This window comes from Macaca thibetana, chromosome 6 (assembly GCF_024542745.1).
Source record: "Macaca thibetana thibetana isolate TM-01 chromosome 6, ASM2454274v1, whole genome shotgun sequence".
NCBI lineage: Eukaryota > Metazoa > Chordata > Mammalia > Primates > Cercopithecidae > Macaca > Macaca thibetana.
The window spans coordinates 33,876,653-33,902,464 of NC_065583.1; the positions used below are offsets into that span (position 1 = coordinate 33,876,653).

Consider the following 25,812-nt stretch of genomic DNA (forward strand, 5'->3'; position numbering starts at 1 on the left):
CCTCTACCGCAGCAGGGGTGGGGCACTGGGGGAGGGGGAGAGAGAGAGGAGGAGCCAAAGGAGGTGTCTGCTGCAAGTTCCTGGCTGCTTCCGAGCTCACCCCATCCTCCGAGAGGGAGGAGGCCCAACTGGTGATGCTGCTGCTGCTGCCGCCGCCGCCGCCGCCTCTATTGCTGATACTTTAGCGGGGCTGGAAGGGTGGTTCCTATTCGCACCATCGCCAACCAGAGACAGAGGGGGAAAAAAAAAAAAACCGGCAGCCGCTGCTGATGTTGGGTTCGGAGGCTGCATCCGACTCGGTCACAAGGAAAATGGATTCAGTTTGCATCTCTCCCTCCTTTAAACAGCTTCTCCGGGTCTCAGCATGGTGAGTAGGAAACAGTAGGGCTCCCTTCTTGGTTTAGCGTGTTATTATTTGACCTATGTATACATTTCTGGCCTGAACTTGAACAATGACTCCCGTGCCACAGACTAGAAGGGGGAGATGTGGAGACAGAGATGAGGATGGAGGGAGAGGAACGTTGCCAGGAAGAGAGAAGTGAGAAGGCAACCGCTTGTGTTTTAAAAAAAAAAAAAAAAAAGGTGTTCTGATTTTATCTCTAACTGGCTCAGAATGCAGACTGAGCCACTTGGTGCCTTTTTCTCCTAAGCTTAGCAACAGCATCAGGGGTTGGAAAAAGAGCTAACAACAAGAAGAGGGTGTTATTGAAAGGAATCATTTCATTTGCAGCTCTCACATACAGGGTTGGGCCTTCTTCAGAAATACATTTGGTGTCTCATAAGCTTCTCAGACTCATTATAAGGTGGTTTTGCTTATTTTATTGATTGCTTAGAAAAAGTGGCCCCAGAATTTGACATTTTATTTTGTACTCTTGTTGAGAAATCATTTGCAAGACCCAGTTTTATTTTATACGTAGATTTGATTGTGAACTTACACATGTATATCTTATGGATATATATATCATATATACACATGTTACTTAGCATTTATATTGCATTTATGAAGCATATTTATATGTAGGGTGTGCTTTGCAGTCATTTTTATGGTTTAGATATGTCCTTGCATGCCTGGAAGTACTTGCATGTTTTTGAAACTATGCTTCTGGTTTATATTATTATTCATTGGCTTTATTTGGATTAATGTGAAATTTACTCTGGTTATTGTCTCTTAGTTTCATTGTGACCAATTGGAACAGATGCCTATGATTTGATCTGTGTCACAGAACTAGATGCAAATTCGTAGCCTGCCTCTTTATTTTTAATTGGGTTTGTGGGGGATGATATTGAGGACTCCGAATTTACAATGATGGGAAAGGGAGGTGGCTTGTGGTATTATTTTGTATCTAGCATCTTACCAAATCAATGTTGAAGCAAATCAGTTTTCTTGAAATGCCACCCCAACCTTTTCATGTTTGTGTCTTGTATCCCAGGAAGCACAGCTGAGCTGGCAGGTGAAATGCATTCATTTTATTTAATAGTGCTGCTATCTGCTGTTCATTCCTTCAGTATCCAGGAACCATTTTACAGTTCTCTCAAATGTTGTATTAAGGGTCTCCTTCTGTAAATAAGAAAGTAGGAAAGTAGGATTGTTTTGAAAATCTAGGTATTCCTAAGCACCCTAGCCCAGCCGTTTCCAAATTAGTCTGCTTATACAATGAAATGAAACCAGGGAGTGAGCAAAGCTGAACAGGAGAATGTGTGGCTTGTAGCTGAATTGGGCTGGGGGGGCGGGGGGGTGGGCTATTGTAATTTACAAATGCTTACTGGGATCTGCTTGACCTTTTATTATGTCAAGGTTTTAAGGCAGCTCAGGAGACTAAAGATCCCTGAGATGAGGAGGTTCCATTCCCACTCAGGATAATGGATTTCATTGAATTAAAGCCAGAAAAAAATATGTAGGTAGAGTGTATTAGTAGTATTACATTTACCACATGGGCTATTATAGTTTTATCCATTAGTCTCTTCTCTAACAATATCATTGTCAGTACAGACATTTTTTACAATGTAAAATGACAATTATTTGGGGCTTTAGTCTGGCATCTGATTCTACATACTCCCCCCACATTTATAATTTTCACATGTATTTGAATCGGGTTTATAGTTTAATTTGTCTGAGAATAATTGTTCTATTTGGCTTATACATGAGAAGGGCCCTTGGGGACTTAATTGTGCATGTCCTCATAGCATGTCATATATTATAGATCCACAGCTTTGTAAACTCATGCTACTTTGTGCCTAATTGTAACAACTATATGAAATAGGGCAAGAAAAGAGGTACTGGGCTTGTATGTTATAACAAATTGTATAACACATTGCATCCTGAATCTTTTAGTGATAACACTTGACTTCCAAAAATCAAAATGTTAGATATGTCTATTGTACACTTAAAAAATTAAGATTTGTAAAATTAAGATTTGTTGACCCCATTTCATGCAATGAAAGCAGATATCCTGTGGCTTTGTTTTTGTTTCTTTCTTGTTGAGTTTTCGTTTGGAGGTGGTTTTATAGGCAAAGTTGGTACAGTTTGAACAGAGGCAAATCCCTTAGGTCATGTGCTTAAAACTCCTTGTAGATAGCCTGTTTCAGCTATGTGTCTGCTGTTACCCTGATAGAAATACAGGTCTAGCTTTTGACCCCAGTCTTTAAGACAACTATATGACCTTTGCTAAGGGGCCGCTGAAAAGTGAAGTGTGTTTCAAGCACTAGAAGTTGAACTCTCTGCGGAAAGATTTTTAAAAGCTAGGATTCGTATGTAACAAATCTGCATGTTGTGCACATGTACCCTAGAACATAAAGTATAATAAGTAAATAAATAAATAAATAAATAAGCCAGGATTATTTCATTTGGAGAAGAGAACAATGAAATATGACAATCATTTGTTTCAGATAAGCTGAGCATGGGGCATAAGCATAGGACATTGCTTATTGCTATTTTTTGAAACTTCAAATGTGGTCAATGGGCTTCAACTTTATGAGGAATTATGAAGATTAGAAATATAAAAATATAGAAGTTCCTCATAGTAAGTGTGAGTAGTCAACTGGCTAATCAAATAAAGCAATGTACTCTTCTCTCATCAAAACTGCCAAAAGTATGACCTAGATATGCTTTTGTCTAGGATGGACTAGATTTCCTTCTCAAGAACTTCTCTTGCTTTTTCTAGAGTGAGTCATTTATTTAAGAGAGTACATTAGTTGTTTAAGATCAGGCACTTCTAGATTATAACAGTAAGACTCCATTTTGTAGTTGGCTTCTAAATTACAGGATCTAGGTATTTGTAAAGAAATCAACTGATCATCTTCCTAGAGAAATTTACATGTAATCCTGCCAGAATTCAGGAAACTGAACATTTACCTGTTCATAAGAGCCCTTCTTTCTCAGCAACTTTATGGAGTGTGATGTCAAATACCTATATTAAAATTATCTCATATTGTATAGTTAATTTTGAAAAATGTAATGTGTCATTTAATGGGGTCTTTATACAAAATAATTCAAGAGCCATCAAGTTGTTTTTTTAAAAAAACAAATTATATGAAAGATATATACAAATTAATGCTTAAATGTGCTATTTAACAAACTAATCTTCCACTCAAACACTATCTTAAAAATGTCATTCATGTTAGAATATTAAAGTTAAATATTTTGATTGGTATGTAAGACTTTAGTAAAACTTGTTTTAATTAAGACACACACTAATTAATTTCTCACTTTGTAATAGGACGTTTCTCATTTCGGGTGACATCAGAACATGTTTTGATTTTATGTACCTGCTGCAAGTCAGCTTCAGGATGACTTAGACAATATTTGCAGAGTGAAACAGTTTTCTACATTTCTTTTTGGTTCATGAAAAGTCAATACTTTGTTTCTCATGGTTGGAGCTTATTGTGGAAGTTTTAACATAAATAACGCAATGATGGTCTTTTACTGAAAGAAATACGTTAGGTTTATACTTGGTTGTTACTCTGTGAAGTGTGTTACAATTCCCTCTGTTTACATATTCCACTATTTTTCTATCAAGGGAAAATGTGCTTTCAAACAGGATAAATTAATCAATTGACTAACAACTATTTGTAGAGCTTTCATATGACTAGCAGAATTTGCATGTGCTAGCAAAAAAGAATTTCCTTGGAGAATATAAGATATACATCCATGAAACAGTTAGTGTTGAAAACAATATAGTTGTAATTAGTACCATCACTTCACCATATATTAATACAAGTTTTCATAATTCTGTCATTTTTCCATTCTTTTTCATTTTATATTCTATCAATTTCAATTTATATGCTATCATTTCAATTCTATCATATCAGCAAAGCTAGTGTCATAGTAATTCTTTAAAATAAGTGGAAACAGATTCAAGGAGGTTAGACTTGTCCAAATTTGTGTTTGGTAAATGGTGTAACAGGCTGGATCCCTAGTCTCATAAGTACAAACTACTATAGTAGAAAGGTAGCGAATTATCTTACCAACTTGAATTTTAACTAATCTGTGTTGTGTGGCTCATTTTATTTGAATATTTCAGGTACCAAAATTTGTTCTTTGGCCATATCAAATTGCCAAATACACTATGTGCGTAGGGTATCAGGCAAACAAACAAAAAATGAAAACAAAACAAAACAAAACGGCTCACACACACAAAAAGAGTACTTTAGAGAAAATCTAGGCTTTTTGATATATCAGAAAAACCTAGAAGCATTTGTTTGGGTGAAAATCAGAACTTTATTGGACTGCTATGCATTTATTTTATAAATAAATATTGTTTTTATTTTTAATGACATAGAGTTTGGGAGGTGACCATTGTTTTCTGTGTTTAGGATCAGATTAAAATTCCTGTAGGTCCTGAATCTTGAAAAAATTATGCCACCTCCTACCTATATGTCCTAATTATCTCTCTACCTACACATTCTTAAAAGTAAAAATGATGTTGTTATAAAATAAGTGTACATGGCCGGGCGCGGTGGCTCAAGCCTGTAATCCCAGCACTTTGGGAGGCCGAGACGGGCGGATCACGAGGTCAGGAGATCGAGACCATCCTGGCTAACACGGTGAAACCCCGTCTCTACTAAAAAATACAAAAAACTAGCCGGGCGAGGTGGCGGGCGCCTGTAGTCCCAGCTACTCGGGAGGCTGAGGCAGGAGAATGGCGTAAACCCGGGAGGCGGAGCTTGCAGTGAGCCGAGATCGCGCCACTGCACTCCAGCCTGGGTGACAGAGCCAAACTCCGTCTCAAAAAAAAAAAAAAAAAAAAAAAAAAAAAAAAAAAAAAAATAAGTGTACATCAGTTCAACAACTTTCTGGTATTTTCTCTGAACAAATGCTCCTACATTTTTCTGAAATATAAAAAATATTTATTTGTTTTTCAAATATTCTAATTTTCTGGTGTATCTTTTTCTTTATTAATTCCCTAGGCACATACTGGTATAAGTATTTGGTAATTCAGCTCTGGCCAAATAGCAAATTATGGCATTGAACCATATTCTACATTTGGAAAAAGAGTCCTTTATAATTAATTAACTTGCAGTAAAAATGAGACCTGTCACACTAAAAAAATTGTTCTTTAAATAATTATTCATTACTACAAGTAAATTTTGTTGCTTCAAGTTTTTTTATATTTAAAAATAATACATCCTCATTATGGAAAAATGATAATACAGAAATGTGTAAAAGGAAGATGAGAACGACTCATAAGCCTACCATCAATAAATCATTACTGTTAGCATTCTGGAGTATTTCCTTTTAGATCTTTTTGTATATACACACAGAAACACATGCAGACACACAGTTTCATAAATGGATCATACTCTATGCATTGTTTTAAATTGCTTTTGCTTTATGTATAGTGGCCATCTATCCATGTCAACTAATGTGTCTCTACTGAATTTTAAATTTCCGCGTGCATTTTTCTTGATGATTCAAGCTGTTTTTTCCCCCACTTGGGAGTCTTCACACTTTACTTTTAAATACTTCTTATGATGCAGATAGATCCTGCTTGATTTAAAGCAGTCATGAGTCAGGCATTATATTCAGGAAATATGAACTCTGTTACCCTGACCTGCCACTGCATCTTACAATTGGTATTAAATTAACCTTGGTCATTCCTTGTCTGCTAATAATGAATGAAGTCTGAATCCAAGGCAGTGAAATCCCTGTTGAGGCACGAGGAGTTTCACCAGGTACATGCATCAGCAACAATTAAAAAACAAAAACAAAAACACATCTGTTTCAGATTCATGTTAGTTTTCCCCAGTGTTGTAGTTGTATGTCCTGTAGTTTTATTTTTTAATTTTTAATTTATTATTATTATTATGATTTTGGAGATAGGGTCTCACTCTGTTGCCCAGGCTGGAATGCAGTGGCATGGTCTTGGCTCACTGCAACCTCCACCTCCCGGATTCAAGTGATTCTTGTGCCTTAGTCTCCTGAGTAGCTGGAACTACAGGTGCACACCACCATGCCTGGCAAATTTTTGTATTTTTAGTAGAGATGAGGTTTTACCATGTTGGCCAGGCTGGTCTTAAACTCCTGACCTCAAGTGATCTGCCTGCCTGGGCTTCCCAAAGTTCTGGAATTACAGGCATGAGCCACCATGCTCGGCCTGTCCTGTGGTTTTAACTTTGGTTAAGCAACTCAAATCCTTTATGGGAAGATATTTAAATGACTTCTTGGAATAAATCAAGTGTATTAGTTCATTCTCACACTACTATAAGGACATACCCAAGACAAGTAATGTATAAAGGAAAGAGATTTAATTGACTCACAGTTCTACAGGCTGGGGAGGCCTCAGGAAACTTACATCATGGCAGAAGAGAAAGCAAACATGTCCTTCTTCACATGGTGGCAGGAGGGAGAAGAATGAGAGCTGAGTGAAGGGGGAAGGCCTTTATAAAACCATCAGCTCTCATGAGAACTTACTCACTATCATGAGAATAGAATGGGGAAAGCCACACCCAAGGCCCAATTATCTCCTTCTGGGTCCCTCCCACAACATGTCGGGATTATGGGAACTACAATTCAGGATGAGATTTGGGTGGGGACACAGCCAAACCATATCACCAAGATGTAGTTTTGCAATTTTTTTCACTATATTCATTATTTCATAATGAATTCATGTATATCATAGTTTTCAAATAAAACCCCAGTCATCTGACTCTTTCCCCTTTTTAAAATATGAATGATTGACTCTTCTTAAACTTTAAGTGTGAGTTTTAAACATAATACCTTGGAGAAAATTCTTTTGGTATATCTCCCTTTTTACTCTCTGCAACCTGTGTGTTTCCTTCATAATACATATCTAAAGTTGTAATTACAGAGCTATTTATTTGCTTTCCCTACTCTTCACTAGAATGTAAGCTCCATGAGGGCAGAAAATGAAACTGTGTTGTTCGCCAGTTGTAATGAATGCCTTGGTACAACATGCATGCTCAATAAAGACTATTTGACTGAGTGGCTGAATGAATAAAAGAATGAGGGTCCCCTAAATGGCTCCTGGCATAAGATTGTAGAAGAGACTTCAACTAGTTGCTCTTTCGACTGTGATTCTCATTCTTTTAATTTGACTGTAAAAGCAAAATGAATTTTATTCATATCCTCAGGATGTTGTTATGACTTTGATAAGGCAAAATCAGATTCTTAAAGGTAATATATCACAACACTTAACAATCCTTCATTAAAGACTGCTCACTACATGCTGTAACATAAGAAAGATTATGAACACTTCCGTGGATCTTTTTATTTTCTTTAAAAAATTGAATTGCAAGTCAGAAATAACAAATACCTTTTATTTCACTGTAATTTATTAAAATAAGTTAGTAATTTAATTATTATAAGCAGCACATTATATGGTACACACTCACAGCTATTGTGCTATTTTAGAAATCTGCTCTACCAAATTCACTAATCATAAACAAATCATTCCATCATATCTCCATCCAAATATTAAGTTGAATCAAAAATGCATCTCACCCCAAAGATAAGTTAAGGCAGCATCTGCTTTCATGAGAGTTTTGAAATCAAATATAAAAAGAGTGACTTGAACAAGAGGGTTAGCTTGGCAGACACATGGACATGCATTTGAACCACTGAGGACAGCCATTTCTATGGGTGTCTAATCTGCTGATATGCTGTAACTTAAGTATGAGGAAAAAGCCTTTGTTGCCTTTCTTTGTTTGGCATCTAAATCAAGATCATGGCACTTACTGCAATTCTTGAATTTCTGGAGTTCAATTTCGGTTAGAATATGCATGGAAAACCAAATCTGACAAATTTTAGCTGACACTCTGTGGCCAGAAAACCACTCGATATTATTTTCAATAAGGGAATTTTGCTGAGATAATTATGACTCTAAAAAAGCCTCTGAGCATGTGCTTAGGAGAAGAGGGTGATATTTTCATCATGCCTTCTTTTCCAAACTGGAAATGTTCCCCTGCAAAATGCTTATAACCACAGTAAAAACCAGGCAATTGTTTTTTACTCACATTTCTTACCTGGCTCTTTCTTATGCAGCACTTCATGGAGAGAGGTACATTCCAAAAATAAACTGAGCTCTTACTCTGTAGTCATCACTGATGTATATTTAAGGCCCTTAACCTACTCATAGGTCAAGCTTACCTAATTTGAACCTAGTTTCCAAAATGAAATTATTAGGTCTTTTAAATGCAAGAATACTCATGAAAACAGCTCGACAATATTTTAAATAAGTACCATTCTGTAAAATCTAGGCTATTGTCTCATTCTACCAATAAGCCAAAACAGTCAACAAATTTTTATATGATGATAACCAATTTGGAGAATTTCTATTTATATTAAACAATCCATGCTGAGAATTCACGTGAGAATTCACAAGCTGCTAATTCTGCTAATTGACATTGGCAACAAAGAGAGAAGGACTTAGATGTTTTGAAGATATTATAGGCCCTCAACTTGCTTTCTTATGGATTTGCTAGGTAATTCAGATTATGAAAATGGGTACTCTGGAATTACAGGGGTTTCTCCATCATCTGCTCAGTTCTAGTTTCCTAAACCCAAAGGAAGGAAGTATTTTGACCACTGGCTCAGTCTCTGTTTCCTGTTGTCTCTTAAGGAGTAAATTAAGTTGTAGTTAATTAACTATGAAACGGGTTTTGTATTTTGGAGAATATATTATTTTTAGCTATATTATGGAAAACATTAGAATTTTGACTTCCTTTTAAAGCACTTCATTAAATAAAATCATCTATAAAATTTAGAATACAGAGTATTTTGAGCCAGATGCTTACGCCATTTAGCAATAATGAAAAATAAGTCTCAGCTTTTTAAAAAATGAAGTAACAAGGAATACCTTCCTCCAATCAATTTTACATAGAAGGAATGCTTTACCTGTCTTCCTCTCTTCTTAGCCAGATTGTCCACATTTTTGACCTACAGGGTGCAATTCCACACTCTGAAACAAGAGAAAGGAAAGTATTAGCCTACGACAAGAGAAATCGATCATTGCATCTGAGTGTGACCTTTGAGTTTTTGCGCTGTACAGGTTTAAAAGAGTTTAATATCCAAATGCACACTTAAACATGACTGTTTCATACTAACACTCTTATATGGACAGTATGACTACATATATACTGTTTAATCTCTTTTAACTATGGTATGTGATTTTATATTTTTCTCCTTTCATCCTGCATACAATTTTTGAAATCAAGCCTACATGGTTTAGTCAAGGCCCCTGAAACATAGTAAAGAGATAAGATTAATATTTCTAGCCAGTCACTGGTCATTTGCTAACTGAACTTCACTAACATATGTATAGTTTGAAAACATGAACTATCTACATTTATTTTGCATAATCCTCTTGCTTTGAAACATTGATCTTTGGCTGTGTAGTCAACTGTAATCTAAGCAGAATCGATCATTTCTCAGTTCACGTGGTGCCATCACTAACCATATTCTTGGGGTGCTTAAGTGCTGTTTGACTAACGAAAGGATCCTTATGACAGAGAGTAGCTGATGAAGCAATGGAAAAACATTTCGTTCAAGACAGACTTTTGCCAAATATGCACTTCCCCCTGGGTAAATTTGAAAATTTTTTCAGAGTTGATGCTGACTCATCTTTACTCTTTAGAAGATGTAGCGAGACCCACAGTTTAGAATTTTCTTTATGATTCAAGTAAAACGATTTATTCCAGTAGTTAAGGGTTAGCGCTGACCTTCCTAATAACAAGGACATCTGATATGCTCTGAATATAACAAGTATGAAAGGAACAAAAAAAAAGCAACTTCCTTTTTAAAATTATCCAGAAAATGAGAAGAAGATCTAAACTCTTTGAGCATCTGTTATGCATCTAGTATGCTGAATATTTTCATCCATGGCTGTTTTTGCAGTTCTCACAGCAGGCTGGTGAAGTAGGCATTTTTCTTCCCATTTTGCCAATAAAGATGAAGATTTGATAGGTTAAATTTCATACCCAAAGCCATTCAATTAGCGATTTTTGAACTGAGATGAAAATAAAGTCTGTCTGATTATGCAGCACAGTGGTTACAAACTGGAGCCTTGTGGACTGGACCCAGCTCAAGAAAAGTGTTTGTAAACATGAGTAAAATGTTAGTACAAAGCAATATATGCTCCTAACACAGTATTTTTTAAAACATACTTTTGTACAAATTTTATAATTTTGACATTTCAGCAGATATTAGAATATCTCCTCCTCTTAGAAAAAAAAGAAAATCTGGCAACACCAGGCCACCTTTCTTCAAGGCATCCGGAGTTGAACTGTGGGTATTCTGGATGGATATTGTGCTACTTCAAATCCCTACCCTGCCCCCCACCACCCCCTCACAATTGATATTTATTGTTCTTCAGGTAGACATTCAGGTTTCATTCATATAGAGGCTGAAAATCGTGAACACAGGAAATAATCCTGCAGACAAACATTTGCTAAAAATGAATTATCTGTATGAAATTTAATGCTTTAGGTCTGGTTTGTGGGCAATCCCAATGACATTTCAACAGTGTAATTTACAGCTTTAAATGTCTCCCCTTATGTCCCATTAATTATTTATGTCTTTCATAATTAGTAGACTAAGGCATTTTTTTCACAATTTACATATGTTTAATACTTTATTTTACAAGTTATAAAAAAACTTTTAATAATTTACATTCTCACAAGAATAAAGGTGGGGTAGATACTATATATTAATATGTATATCTTAGGTCATTTGATTATCCTCATCACATCTTTCCATTCACATGTATCTGTCTCAGCAAATCTATGGTTCCCGTATGTGGAAACGGCAAAATAAATGAAGAACTTTTTCGTTTTGGTGGTAGGAGGAGGAATATGAATAGATAGTTCCTGCAGGTATATTATTATCATCATCAGCAGTACCACAAAAGCTTCATTGAAGACCCTCAAAATAGAAAATATTTACAGGCTTCCAATTGTTAGCCCTGGTCCCTGTCCAAAAGGAACCTATGTTTTTAAAAGGATAAAGGGCCAAATAGAAATGGAATGTTAATGCATGTAACAATTACAGGAGAAACATAAGTAGCACTACAGTTCCCTGTCCAAGTCTTTATGTGTGTGAACTGTAACTAATGGGCCTAAACTACGAATGCATAAGGTGATGAGAATGCTTTGAATCAGTATTTAATCCTTCCTTTCTTCTCAACATATATCTTTCATTTGATGAATGAAATATAATAACGTTTACATTAGTAAATAGGAACTATGGAGATGTGTCAGTTTACTTTTTGGACTAAATCCAGGTTAAAATATATCTAAGGGTTTCCTTCAAAACATATTTGACATTAATGCTGGTTTTTGTTTTGTATTGGTTTTTATTTTGCTTTACTACTCTTACTAGATACCAGCATTGCACTAAATTTGTTGCCTACCTTATACCATCACACTTTGAAAAAAGTGATTCTATTCTTATTTTATTCATAACTAAATTAAGGCATATTGAGGTCAAGCAAATTAATACTTACTCTAGATCATCCAACTAATGACTGATGGAACCAGATTCTGACCTTAATTCTGTCTGACTGCAAAGTTGCTCTTAACAAATAAGCTAAACTACTTTCCCCTTTTAATGAAAACTTGATTGTGATTCTGAAAATTAAAGTAAATGAAGAAAAAGGCAAATATATTTGAATGCTATTGTTATTGTTCAATATTCATCAAGATGCAGTTCTTGCTAAAAAGGACAGCAACGCTCCGCTTAAGTCTACATTCAAGAACAAAGCCCACATAAACACACTTTCCTCAGTGAAAAAAAGAAAATAAGGGGAGAATGAATCCCAGTCCAAATAGAAACCATTCAGAGATTTTGTGTTTAAATAACTCTTAAGAGACTTTGTGTGAGTTCTGTATATTTCTACAGTATAATCCAGGATTCACTTTTTAAAACAAAAATTTAAATAGGCTTTAAATATATATATTTTAAAAATTATCTGATTTTCCTTCCTACTTTTTTCAAGCAATAAATAAGAAAGAGAAAAATTTTGTTCTGTATATTTGACAGTTCTTTAAACTATAAACATTTTCTTTTCCTCTAGATCCAGAGAGCAGTTTCATGGGAATTTCACCTCTGGATAAATCCCCAACTGCAAAGTAGACTGAGCTCTACATATTTCAAAATTTAATGCATGAACAATATAGTTTCTGTGGTCTTATCATTTACATGGTGTAAATTCATGCAACTCAAGACTTTTTTGTTTAAATTTTTGTTTACAGTAAACCGCAGGAATTATGGCAAGAATAGGTTTGGATGAGAGACTGAAATTTTGATTTGGTTGTCTATCTCTACACCCAATGGGTATTTTGTGTAGACAGCCTGGATTCTATTGTCCTTTCTTTTCCTTTTTGCTCTGGCTCACCAGAAATTGTGTTTGTCTACGTAAACCCATTTAGAAACTCTGACCCAGGTGTAGCAAAACTTTTATTTTTCAGAAGTCCTGTGGAGTCACTGTGGATAGTCAAATATACAGATATATGGATCACATATATGTGATAAGTTAATTGTGACCTATCCCAACTGTGGAATACAATGAAGCCCTTTAAACACTATGTTATAGAAAAATGTTTAGAGGTATAGAAAAAATATGTAAGATTTGTCTAAGTTTTAAATAAGTCAAAAATCAAAAGATAGAATTTAATCCCAATTCTGTGAAAAGAAAATTACACAAACATATATACATATGTTTTAAAGGGCCAAAATAGTGCAAATGAAAATATTAAAAGGAATTTGTTCTAGGTGGTAAGTTTATGAGAATTTTTTTCTTTGAGTTCTCTGATTTCCAGATTTACTAAAATGCATTTTACTTCTTTAATTAACAAAATGTGATAAATATTTTTAAGGAAAGATGTTGATATCAAAATGTTTAAATCATCTACAAACCCAAATATTTGACTATCCAGTTTTGCTCCACCTGGGTCAGCAGTTCCACCTGGTTTACAGAGACAAACACAGTATTTCTGGTGAGCCCCAGACAGAAGGAAAAGGCAAGGAGGATAGGATCCAGGTGCTCTACACAAAATACCCATTGGTTTCCTAATATTTTGGAAAAAAAGAAAAGATCTTGTCTCAAAATAGTTTGAAACCCAATAATATAATTAATGCAATTGACATTCTTGTACCTAATTTCTTTAAAAACTAAAAATTTCAATTCTCTCTGGGATATTCAGCATCCTAGTTTCATTAGTCTATAGTGGGTTTAGTTCATAGTAATTATTTGAATACATGGTAATAAGACAAAAATCCAAGTTTAATACTATGTGGCTCAGTCATAATCCATTTTTATTGAAAAGCTCCAACAAGGATTATTACATGACAGAACAAAAATCCGTACACAATCTGCAGAATTCTGAGCTTTTTCCCTTTAGGAGGTAGGCACAGCCATCCTTATCATGAAGGACCTGCTTACACTTTTGCTGCCCTCTCTGTAGTTTAGGTGAAACGAAATCTTTCTCTTCTTGGGCCTAATAATCATGATGACGGTAAGGATGATGGTGACATCTCACACTTTGAGGGTGGGTTCCAGAGGGGCACAACTCTAGGGAGGACTGTGTGAGTGGCACTGCCCTGAGTTGTACAAAGGAGGAGTATTGAATGAACACCTGCTGTGTGCTGGGCGGAGTTCTGATCATTTGACAACCATAATATCTTTGAGGCAGGAACTATTGTACTCCTCTTTGAACCTCTGTATTTGAGGAACTAAGAGAAGTGTTAAGGAGCATGCCCAAATTCAACCAGCTAATAAATGGTTAGCCAAATGGCTTCTTCATGCTTGTTTTCACACTAGGTGTATGGGATAAAGATCAGAATCCCATTTTCAAAAGCCTTATGTAGGAAGACCAGTATATAAACAAAAAAGTTAACAATAAAACATTACAAACATTGTGACAGTATGTGTCTCCCATTCAGCCACAAAAGGACAGGGCCTCAAACAAAATTTTAATACTTTAACGTTTGCCATAAAGATACAGTCTTATTTAAGTGAAATCATCTTTGTTCTTTATTGGGGAAGTAAAAGCTGAACGTGAATTATTTTATAGTGCCTACTTCCTGATGCTGTTTATTACACATTGTAATGTTGTCCATTCAATAGTATATTTTAATACTGTCTGACCAAACCCGTCTCAGTGATTAGTGTTAAAATAACTCACATGTCTTATTTTTATGTAAATTATTACCAAAGAGTATCTGTTTTTTAAAATGATATCACCTAATAAACCTGTTCAATTAGGAACCAGAGACATATTTGAACATTTTGAATGGAAACAGAACTGAAAGTTATATTTTAAGTTGAATGCAAAAGGTATTCGTTAAATTTGTGGCCTTGATTGTAATACAATGAATAATTAAGTTTAAAAATAATTCTAACACCTACGATGGCTTCTTCTAAGTTAGGTGTATGTGTGCGGGAGTAAGTAGTGAGTAGGGAACCTACAAAGATGAATAAAACTGAATCCTAAAAGCACAGTAAGCTGTAAGCCTTTAGGCACTAAAATTTTGGTGAGAGACCCAGAGGCCTTTGTCAGAACATAAGAACATATACAAATTGAGTATCAAATATGTAAAAATCTATACAAGAAAACTTAAGAACATCAATCAAGGCACATGAATGAAGAAAAACAGTAAATTCATGAAAATTGAGTTTACAAACCTGAAAGTGTGTGTGTGTGGGTGTGTATGTGTGTGTAGGGGTTTTGCAACCTGCCTTGCCTTAAAGTTAAGGAAGGATGTTAGTTACATGGAATCAAGCCATGAATGGCCATGATTCAGGGAATAATGTGAGAAAATGGATTTTTAAAATAAAGCGAACAAAACAACACAAAACAGATCACTTTGCAGAGTGAATGGTTTGCTGTGATCAATTTCAGCATGCTTGAAACTTCATCACTTAGGAACTATTAGAAAACAGAATATAAGACTGAAGTAAGACATTACTATTAAATCCTACAAGGGAAATTATGAACTACTTTTTAAAGATTTTTTTCCAATTTGAAGCATTTCTTGCATGTGAATCTAATGAGGGCATATGCATGATAAATATTGGAAAACACATTAGATACATTGATTTCAGTTACAGTCAAGGCACTCTTTCATTATTTTTTTTTCTGTATTTAATACATAAAAATCAACCCAGAAAGTGAGAAAAATATAAACCTGGAGGGAAAAAGGTCACCGAGTACTTAATGAGAGTATTGATTCTGATTTGCTTGCCTTCACTTTGGATTTTTCTTCTTTGAGCTATGATTATCAGTACTCCAACCCTGGTATTTTTTTTTTTTTTTTTTTTTTTTTTTTTTTTTTTTTGAGACGGAGTCTCGCTCTGTCGCCCAGGCTGGAGTGCAGTGGCCGGATCTCGGCTCACTACAAGCTCCGCCTCCCGCAACCCTGGTATTAAATAATCTGTAAACTCTCTTTTGGTGTGTGGTCAAATGCCACTGAGCCAGAAACCTGTACAACTATTGCAAATCCCTTAAATTCTTTATTTTTCTTTAAGTAAAAAGGAAGTCTTGAGATGGATTATCTACAAGGACTCTTCCACCAATGTGTTTATGACTCGGTGACTGTCCATTACATTTTCTGTCAGTCGTTTGTCATAGTAAAGCTTCCCAAGGTAATAAGGCAATATCAGCTTTTTGTCATTTTTCTCTTTCACTCTGTGTGTGTGTATGTGTGTGTGTGCGTGCGTGCGCACGTTTGCATGCGCAATGCTGCCATTCAGTTTAACAAACAGGTCATTACATTCAAGCTATACATCAAACGGTGCATATAATGTGCTATGCTGCCAGGCTAACTATTCAGTCCAATGCATAAAGGAAGTGACTACTTTTTTCTCTGCTGCAGCCCAGATACTGCATCCTTAAGGCCAATGTGCAAGCACAAGGTGAAGGATTGATTGGCAGATCTCATTGAGAGGTTTCTGGTTTATTTAATGGCTTTTGTCAGTTTATGTTACGGCCACTTTCCACTCAGCATTATGAATCTGTGTTAAGTGGACCCCCAAGGTAAGAGCATTCTCTGCTCTGCAAAATATTTGCACTTGCACATTCAGGAAGCCACTGTCTAGCTTTCCCTTTTTAGAGGCCATGTTGGAAGCCAGCTTACCCATATGTGTGATATTTTAATCAAAGGATGAATATAGCTCTCCTTAGAAGGAAAAATCAAATGAAAAAAATAAAAGCTTATCTTTTTCCTTCTCTCCCATCTCTCAGGGCATGTACCGCTGTTGTATAGGGAGTCAGAAGAATATCTCATAAACAGAGAATCCCTTGACTTGACAAGTGCTCTTTTCCCACAGTTGTTATTTTGGTACCAAATTCACTTATCCCAGCTCTGATTTGTTTAGAGTAAATTATTGTGACACAGTGGAAAGGCACAAATTTGGGAATCAGAAATCAGAGTTTAATGTTTGTTCAGCTACCAGCTGATTGTATGACATGAGCAGGCATCCTGTCCATTCTTAATTTTTGTTTTGTTAATTGTTAAAAGAGAGAGATAAAAGACATTACTTATTTTTTTCCTCCTTTCTACAGAAAGGTCTCTTAATTCCTTTGCCTTCAGATATGTAGGCATGTTTGCAAGGTGATTGAAGAAATCCTCTACTGAATCCAAAGTCTTTTTATTTGCCAATGGTAGTGATTACAATTACTTATGGACTTCACTTATTCTCCCATTAGCCCACAGTGTCTCTTTGAGGGAAGTGGAGCAGAGAGGGAGAAGAAGAAAAGATAGGGGGAAAACACAACCCTAAGGAATAGATCATAACCCAAGATTGGGTGAGGGAATAGCAGATGCCTCAAAAATGCATAGTCATTTAACCTCTAAGTTTTTAATATCTAGCTACAAAGTATAAAACTGCATAAAATTGCCTTGACTGGTTGGAATATAATGAAGATATAGTGAGAGCATCACAGGATAGACATGTTATAAACGTTTAAGAAATTATCACAGATTAAAAAATTGCAGTGAACTACAAAGATGTTTAGAATATATTGAATGAAAATGTAGATTTGAAAACACTATGTCTATTAAAATTTGTTTGTATGTGCATAGAAAAAAAGACCTAAAGGAAATATAAAAATATAAAAAGTGTTCAGGTGGTGGAATGACAGGTGAATTTTATTCATTTATTTTTCATTTTGTTGACTTGCATTTCCCAAGATTTTTCCAATGAACACATACTACTTGGTTAATATGAAAAGGAACAAACCAAAAAGAACTTTAAGAAGTTGTCTTTACCTGAACATTAGGAAGTCCCTGATGGATACTAGGTCGGGCAAAGCGAGGCTCATATATTTTCCACCTTTAAAGCGAGTGATTCCTTTGTTCCCTTGGTCTTTTTTATTTTAATGTGAGTGAATTAAAGGAATTCACCATAAAGATATGCAGGAAATGAAAACCTTAGGATTTAGACATGTGAAGACCAGCAGTGCTGTCCTGCCATGATTAAAACTGTAATGATACTGAAGGGAAAGCCATCGTGTCATGTCAAGTGGACCAAAGTAATTACATCATCACCATCAGTCAGAAAAAAAGCTTTCTTCATGTCCTATCTACTAATCATCATACAAATTAATACTGGAGTCATTTCTTTTTTGGAAAGTGTGACCAATTGGTTTATATTCCCAGATCTTTTTCTTATTTTGCAAATGAATTGTGATAAACCATTATTTTCATCTATTAGTATTTATTCAGTACATGCTCATACTGTAAACCTTCTTAGTCATTCCAATTTTTTTAAATGTATCTATTATGAGCATGAATTGCCCCTTCCTTCCTTCCTTCCTTCCTTCCTTCCTTCCTTCCTTCCTTCCTTCCTTCCTTCCTTCCTTCCTTCCTTCTTTCTTTCTTTCCTTCCTTCCTTCCTTTTTAGACGGAGTCTCGCTCTGTCTGTCGCCAGGCTGGAATGCAGTGGCATGATCTTGGCTCACTGCAACCTCTGCCTCCCAGGTTCAAGCAATTCTCCTGCCTCAGCCTTCTGAGTAGCTGATACTACAGGTGTGCGCCACCATGCCCGGCTAATTTTGTATTTTTTGTAGAGACGGGGTTTCACCATGTTGACTAGGATGGTCTTGATCTCGTGACCTTGTGATCCTCTTGCCTTGGCCTCCCAAAATGCTGGGATTACAGAAGCATGAGCCGCTGTGCCTAGCCAAATTGCACTTTCTATAAATTATGGATCATTTGAAAAGCTTTTTAAATCTCTTTTACTTAACTCATTATCCCTACCATTTTTTGTGTCTTTGCTTCAGCATCCCACCTCCACCCCGCGCATTTTCAATATCCTCTTTCCACAATTTGCTTCTCTAATGTTGCTTTTCCTGGAACCCCAGTATCTATGACCCAACATTTAGATGAATCTTTCACTGGCAGAGTAGCCCAGCACACTCAGACCTCCCTTGTCTGAATTCCTGTCATACTTGTGGTCACTATGGTACTGTTCAGTGCATAATTGTTCTCCTTGTTTCACATGTTCTCATTGGAACATTGAGATTCCACATCAAAATTGAAAGGCCCTTGAAAAATCTGCAATCCTCCTTCTGCTCTCAAAAGCGGAAGGGCACCTCTGTTTGAGGAACAAATTCTGTGTGCCATGTACTGTGCTAGGTGTTTGTGTATTATCTCATTTAAGCCTGACAATTACTCTGCTAAGTTGGTATTAATACCTTTATATGTCATGAGAGGAGACTGAAACAGAGAGGTTGTGTATGTTCCTGAAGCTGTGCAGCTGCTTACTCACAGAACTATCCGTCTCTTGGTCTCTAAGTATTTTCCATTCCTCCGTGATGTCTGACTGGGTGACACTTAGGTGACTTTAATGTGGCAGCTCATTTACAACATGATTTAGTTTTCTACCTTTCTCTATTCTTGCTTGATTTAACATAATTGAGGTAAAATTTTGTGGTAGTAAACATTAAGTATAACCAACTCTTGATTATTTCTTTTAAATGACCTTCCCCATTCATGCCAAGTTTTCATTCTTCTCTTGGTATATTCCCGAAGATAAAACTACATTACAGCTCAAAGTGCCTAATTCATTAAACTACTCCTCTATCTCCGAAATTATTATTAAGCCCTCTCCGTTCCCTGGGTGAAAGAACCTGCCTTCTCTCTATTTCAGTTTCAGATTCCTCTCCACCTCTAAATTAAAATGTTTACCCAATTGTGGAAGTACCAGACTCCAGAGACAAAATGCAAAGAAGAAGAAGCAATGATTCCATATTTAATGTCCTGCAGTGCATCTAGGATATTCAAAAGCCTGTAGTAACCTGACCCCAACAAGAGACAGCAGAACAGTTATTTATGAAAAGAATGCTGAGTAGGAAAAGGCTGTCCTTCAACAGTGTGAGCATAGCCAGAAGAAAAAGAAGACAGCCTATAGTTGCCCCTAAATGAACCAGAATATTCCCTGTCTTCTGTGTTTCTCAATGGGGTGAACTGGGAATTTTATCTTCCCATTAACGCCATGTGAAGAACTGAAAGGGGGTAATTTAGAATATGGAAAACAAAGACTGTCTGAACAGTCTGAACTCATGTATCCAGGCTATTCTAACTCTTCACCTTCCTTTCCAATTTCTCCTCTACTCCCCCAAAATTCATATGTAACTCAGGAGTGAACAAACTGGCTGCCTGTGGTCTGGTGTTTGGAACTGGAGTAGTCTCAGGCTACTGACCCTTTGTTGTAGGTAATCAAGAGGTGATGGCTTGACCAAAGATTTTGTTCAGGGTTAGATAATTCTACACCACATGTATATTGTTCCTTAGAATGGTTGTGTTTTCATTCTCAAACTCTCCTGGCAGAAGTTTAAAGGGAAAAATCTTTCCAGGAGATTTTTGATGTGAACTTGTCAATTCATAACAAAAGTCTTAAAATGACACACCCTTTGGCCGAGCAATCACATCACACTGTTAGGATTATATCCGTGGGAAATAATTGGATAAAAATCACTTTATAATTTATCGTCAAATGATTTATACCAACAGAAATTAGGAAACAACCTGTTATGGACTAAAATATGTCCCTTTACCCCCAAATTCATATGTTAAAGCCCTAATCCTCAATGTGACTGCATTTGGAGACAGGCCTTTTAGGGAGCTAATTAAGGTTAAATGAGGTCATAAGGTTTGAGTCCTAATCCAATATGACATGTGTCCTTATAACAAGAGAAAGGGACACCCAGATTGTGCACCACAGAGAAAAGTCATGTGAGGACACAGCAAGAAGGTAGCTGCTGTCTCAAAGGCAAGGACAAAGACATCAGGGGAATCTAAACCTTCCAACACTTTGACTTGCACTTCAAGCCCCCAGAACTGTGAGAAGATGAATTTATGTTGCTTAAGCCACTTGGTCGAGGGTATTTTGTTATGGTAGCCCTGGCAAACTAATATACAGTCCAATCATTAAACAATAGGAGAAAATTACATCAATAAGAGTACAATCTAACATTAGTATATGATGTAACTATAAAAAAGGGTTTGCATCATGTTTGTTGCTATAGAAAATGTTCTCAATATGCTTTTAGTTAGAAAAGGAGGTAACTAAAAAATATACATAGTATGATCCTGTTTGTATACAAATGTATTTATCTGTGCATGTGTGCATATGTGTAAGTGTCAAGAGTTACATGCAACAAACCCTCAAATCCTTCCTAAATATAGTTTTCTTCTTTCTTCTCACCTTCCCTCCTTTCCTTCCTTTCTTTTTTCACTTGTCTGTAAAGCCTATTTTTTCCCAATGAACATGAGTTATTTTTGGAAATATTCATAAGACATAAGTATTTTTATCCCATGTTTTAAAAGTGCCTTTCAAATGTGATAAAACTTATTCAGATTATAAAATTCTTGAGCTTACTAACTACCAGCATCTTATAAACCCATGCTTATAATATCATTAAATGTTTAATTACTTTTATTATCATTATAATTTACCTATTTTCTTTCCCATGACTAAAAGGTCCATTTTTATACCATTTGTCGTATTTATTTAGCATTTTTGAGTGACAAAACATGTAACATTTTTACTGTCTGCTTCTAACACCTAGTTTAGTGTTAAGTGCCGATAATACATACTTACAGAAAGATCCAGTTTGAATATTTGCCCAGTCACTTAGCCACTTGAGAAAGTCACCTAACTTTTCTAAGTGCCACTTTTCTCAGCTGCTAAATATAGAATAGTTATATTTTCTTGTAAGTTTGTTGTAAGATAAAGTTAGATAGTATATCCAAAATAGTGGAGAGGTTAAGGGCAAGGAGTCGGCCATTAGAGTGCCTGGGTTTGAATCTCAGGTAACTGACTTGCTGTATGGCTGTGGACTTAAGGTACTTAAACTCTCTGTGCCCCAGACTCCTCATGTGTGAAATGGAAACGGTGCTGCTCCCTACATAATCAATATCATTTTCAGTATTAAATACATTATTTATAAAATTCTCTTAACAATTTTGGCACATAGGAAGACTATGTAGATACTTCATAAATATATGAAGAATTAATACAGGAGCTGGATTACTATCAGAAGAACTACACGGTCAAAATATAATAGCTCAGGTGTTTTATATATTTTCAGCACTTTTCTTGTACAATTGGTGGGAACACCTTGATTTAGAAGCATTTTTGAGAATCCGTTACTTTAAAAAAATTCCATTTAGTATAAAAGCAGACACTAAGAGATACTAAAGGAAAGAAGATTCACCCTGCGTCTTTATTTAACATGTTTTTAATTACTTGTGTTTCTTTCTAGCCTATCTAATACAAATATGAGGTCATAGAATTAATGTGTCTTGGTATAGGAACCTAATACTTTTCCCAAAGGGAGAGTGTCCCTGTACCTTTCCAAACCAGCAGGAACCCAGGGGCTCTGGATCCCACCCCTCTCACCTCTCAAAGTCTTTCCTCCTGCAATTATTTGCTCATTCTCTGGAATCATCTATTTCTTCCTCTCAACTGTATCACTCACATCAGCATATAAATAGACTGTCATACCTCACATCTTAAAAGAAATTCTTTGAGCTTAACATCCCATTCAATCATTATTCCATTTATATTCTACCCTTTACAGCAATATTTGTTGAAAAAGTCTTCTCTCAAAGGTGTCTACACCTACTCACTGCACACTTTCTCCACAGCTGCCCTAGTTGGGCTTCCATTGTCATCATTCTACAGAGATTGCATCTGTCAAATCCTTAAACTCTGTCCCTCGATGTTTAATTCTAAAGTCATTTTTTTCTTTCTTTTTCTTATATTGACCTCTCAGATAAGGCTGTTGACCACCCTTTTCTTATTAATGGCTTTCTCTTCATGGTTTTGATAACTACACACTGAGTGATTTTTTTTTTTTTTTTTTTTTCACTGACTGCCTCTTCTCTTGTCCCTGTTCTACTTTCCATCTCTAAACATTTGGGTTTACCAAAGCTCAGTGCTTGACTTCCTTGTTTTCTAGCTACATTCTCCCCAGGTAATCTCATGCATCCCCATCTCTAGGATAACACCAGTCTGCAGTCGTGACTTCCCCTCAGAAGTCCAGGCTCACGCTCAGCTGTTGATTTAACATTTCCACTAATGTGTTTACAAGTCTTTCAATCTTCACAGGGGCAAAGTAGACTTCTTTACTCATGTGCATGCTCCAGCCCAGCACAAACTTGTCCTTCTTTCTCTCCATCTTAGCAAATGGCATTCATTTTTAAAGCCAATTTGAAGAGCTGTCCTTGATTTCTTTCTTTCTCTTATAACTCATTCAATCTGTTAACAATCCTGTTGCTTTCATCTCAAAACATTCCCTAAATCTGGCTACTTTCCCATCTCTATTACCACCTTCCTATGTAGGGCTGCCATCTTCCCCAGCCTGAACCACTTCAGTAACCCACCAGTAAGATTGCCTGCTTCTCTTCCCTGTATGGTAAATTCTTCTCACGTAGAACACAACGACCCTTCTAAACATAATCCTTGTCAAAATTTACCAAATTCTACTAATTGACTTTGCAGACTTCTCTCCTGATCTCTTCCTCATGTCTTCCTCTTCCTGTTAATCGGACACACTTTTCTTGACTTGCACTTCTCCTTACCTCGTTAAGTTAGCTGCTTCTCGTCATTCAAATTGCAGCTTAAGTGTTCTGCTTTTTTTTAATTATCATTATACTTTAAGTTCTAGGGTACATGTGCACAACGTGCAGGTTTGTTACGTATGTATACATGTGCTATGTTGGTGTGCTGCACCCATTAACTCGTCAGTTACATTAGGTATATCTCCTAATGCTATCCCTCCCCCCTACCCCCTCCCTACAATAGGACCCGGTGTGTGATGCTCCCCTTCCTGTGTCCAAGTGATCTCATTGTTCAATTCCCACCTATGAGTGAGAACATGTGGTATTTGGTTTTCTGTTCTTGCAGTAGTTTGCTGAGAATGATGGTTTCCAGCTGCATCCATGTCCTTACAAAGGACAAGAACTCATCCTTTTTTATGGCTGCATAGTATTCCATGGTGTATATGTGCCACATTTTCTTAATCCAGTCTGTCACTGATGGACATTTTAGTTGATTCCAAGACTTTGCTGTTGTGAAGAGTGCCGCAATAAACATACGTGTGCATGTGTCTTTATAGCAGCATGACTTATAATCGTTTGGGTATATCCCCAGTAATGGGATGGTTGGGTCAAATGGCTTTTGTGTTCAATTACGTTAAACCTTTTCTTTGTGATTTACTGTTTTTATTTTCAAACATTTGGAATTACTGCCTCTTTAGAGATCTGATAGTCCATTTTCAGATAGTTTTGTTCTATGATTTGAAGGTCGTAGTTAATTCACTAAACAGCCTGAAGTTTATTTTGTTATATGGTATAAACTACAGATTAGGTAACTTTTTCCAAATTATTTTTCTTTGTTCTATGTAACATTCAATTTGTATTTTAAAAGAAGTTATTTTTACCTCTCCTAAAAATTAGCCTTCATTTGCATTTAGCAATTACTATGCCTTTTCACACCGACAGAAATTATTTAAATTATTTAGTTGTGACATTGCCACAGACTTTTCTGTAACTGTTTACATAAAGTTGTAAAATTGGAAACTAGTGGACAATATTCTGATTACTCTAGTATGTTCTACATGTTCTCATTAGAGGAATTAAACCTCAGAGACCTTCATTATTTATTTGAATCTTCACTAAACTGTGTGTTACTACATTTGACTATTTTACCTAAAATAAAGTCCATGATGAATAACCTTTTAATAGATAAATTTTGCCTTTGTAAGTTAAATAGCACATGATACAGCTTATGCGTGAGTTTAAAAAATGTCATGGCTCATATTTTGAAGTTAAAAACAGGTTAATCAATGTTAGTACTTGATACATTCCAAAAGACAAAAAAAGAAGAAACAGAACATGTGGATTGAAGTTGATTCCATATACGTCAAATTTTTCACCATATTTCTGTCAAATACCACCATAATACTTTAAAAATTGTGTGGATTGATGCGGAGCCTCAGGTGCAACTGCATTATCATCTCAGAAGTTTTAAAAAATCGCTACCAACATCAATTAATATGTGTTAAATTCTTACCATGTCTGACATTGTGCTAAATTTCCACATGCATCATCACATTTCATTATTACCACAACGACTCTGAAAGTCGGTTATTCTACATATCATTATGATCACTCATTTCGGAAATAAGGATACTGGGGTCCAGAGATAACATAACTGGGTTCAGGTTAAAGGGCAGAGGCTGGATTCACACCAAGGACTATTAGACTCCAGAATCAGTGAGATCCCATCCCTGACTCAGTTGATTTGAGTAGCTCTCTTGTCTCATGAAAGCTATTACTTCTGGAAGGTCTTCTTTAGATATTTATACAAATTTAAGGACCACCTTTAATCCTGTGGATGGAGAGTAAGAAGAGTTTTCCTAATGCCACATCATGGTCTCAGCTCTGCTATCAGCATCAAGAACTAAGTAGTGACTTCACCTGTGAAGAGTTCTCCCTTACCCTTGATAGTCCAGTTTACTAGAAAAAAGGTTTGCAGGAAAGTTGCATTATTGGTTCCAGTGGCTACCTCTATCCTTTGGGTTCTTCATTTTTCATAGTCATATTTTCTGTGAATGGCATGGGTCCTACCTGGGTGTAATCACTGTATGGACCTTGTAATGTTTACAATGACTATGACCACACACCATGCCTTCCTTTCCCTTTATGCCTCCATGCATGCATACATTCATTTCTTTCATTATCAGCAACATTAATTCACAGGGACTCTCTTCCTTTTCTCTACCAAAAAAACAGTTTGCTTTAATTGAATGGCATAAATTATGTGAAGGGGAAGAAAATAAGCATTTATT

The 25,812-nt window shown here is 36.0% G+C and overlaps 1 protein-coding gene across 4 annotated transcripts in view; it reads left to right on the top strand.

Annotated features, from left to right (window-relative positions):
• The first annotated feature begins 35 nt into the window (after positions 1 to 35).
• JAKMIP2 (janus kinase and microtubule interacting protein 2) overlaps positions 36 to 25,812 on the top strand; it is a 187,716-nt gene continuing 161,939 nt past the window's right edge. For all 4 annotated transcript variants that reach the window (XM_050793997.1, XM_050793995.1, XM_050793998.1 and 1 more), the window contains exon 1: positions 36 to 367. Coding sequence is in view for 1 of the 4 variants with exons in the window: in XM_050793999.1 (XP_050649956.1) it covers positions 365 to 367 (3 nt within the window). In the remaining 3 variants the exon portion in view is untranslated. The remainder of the gene's footprint in view (positions 368 to 25,812) is intronic.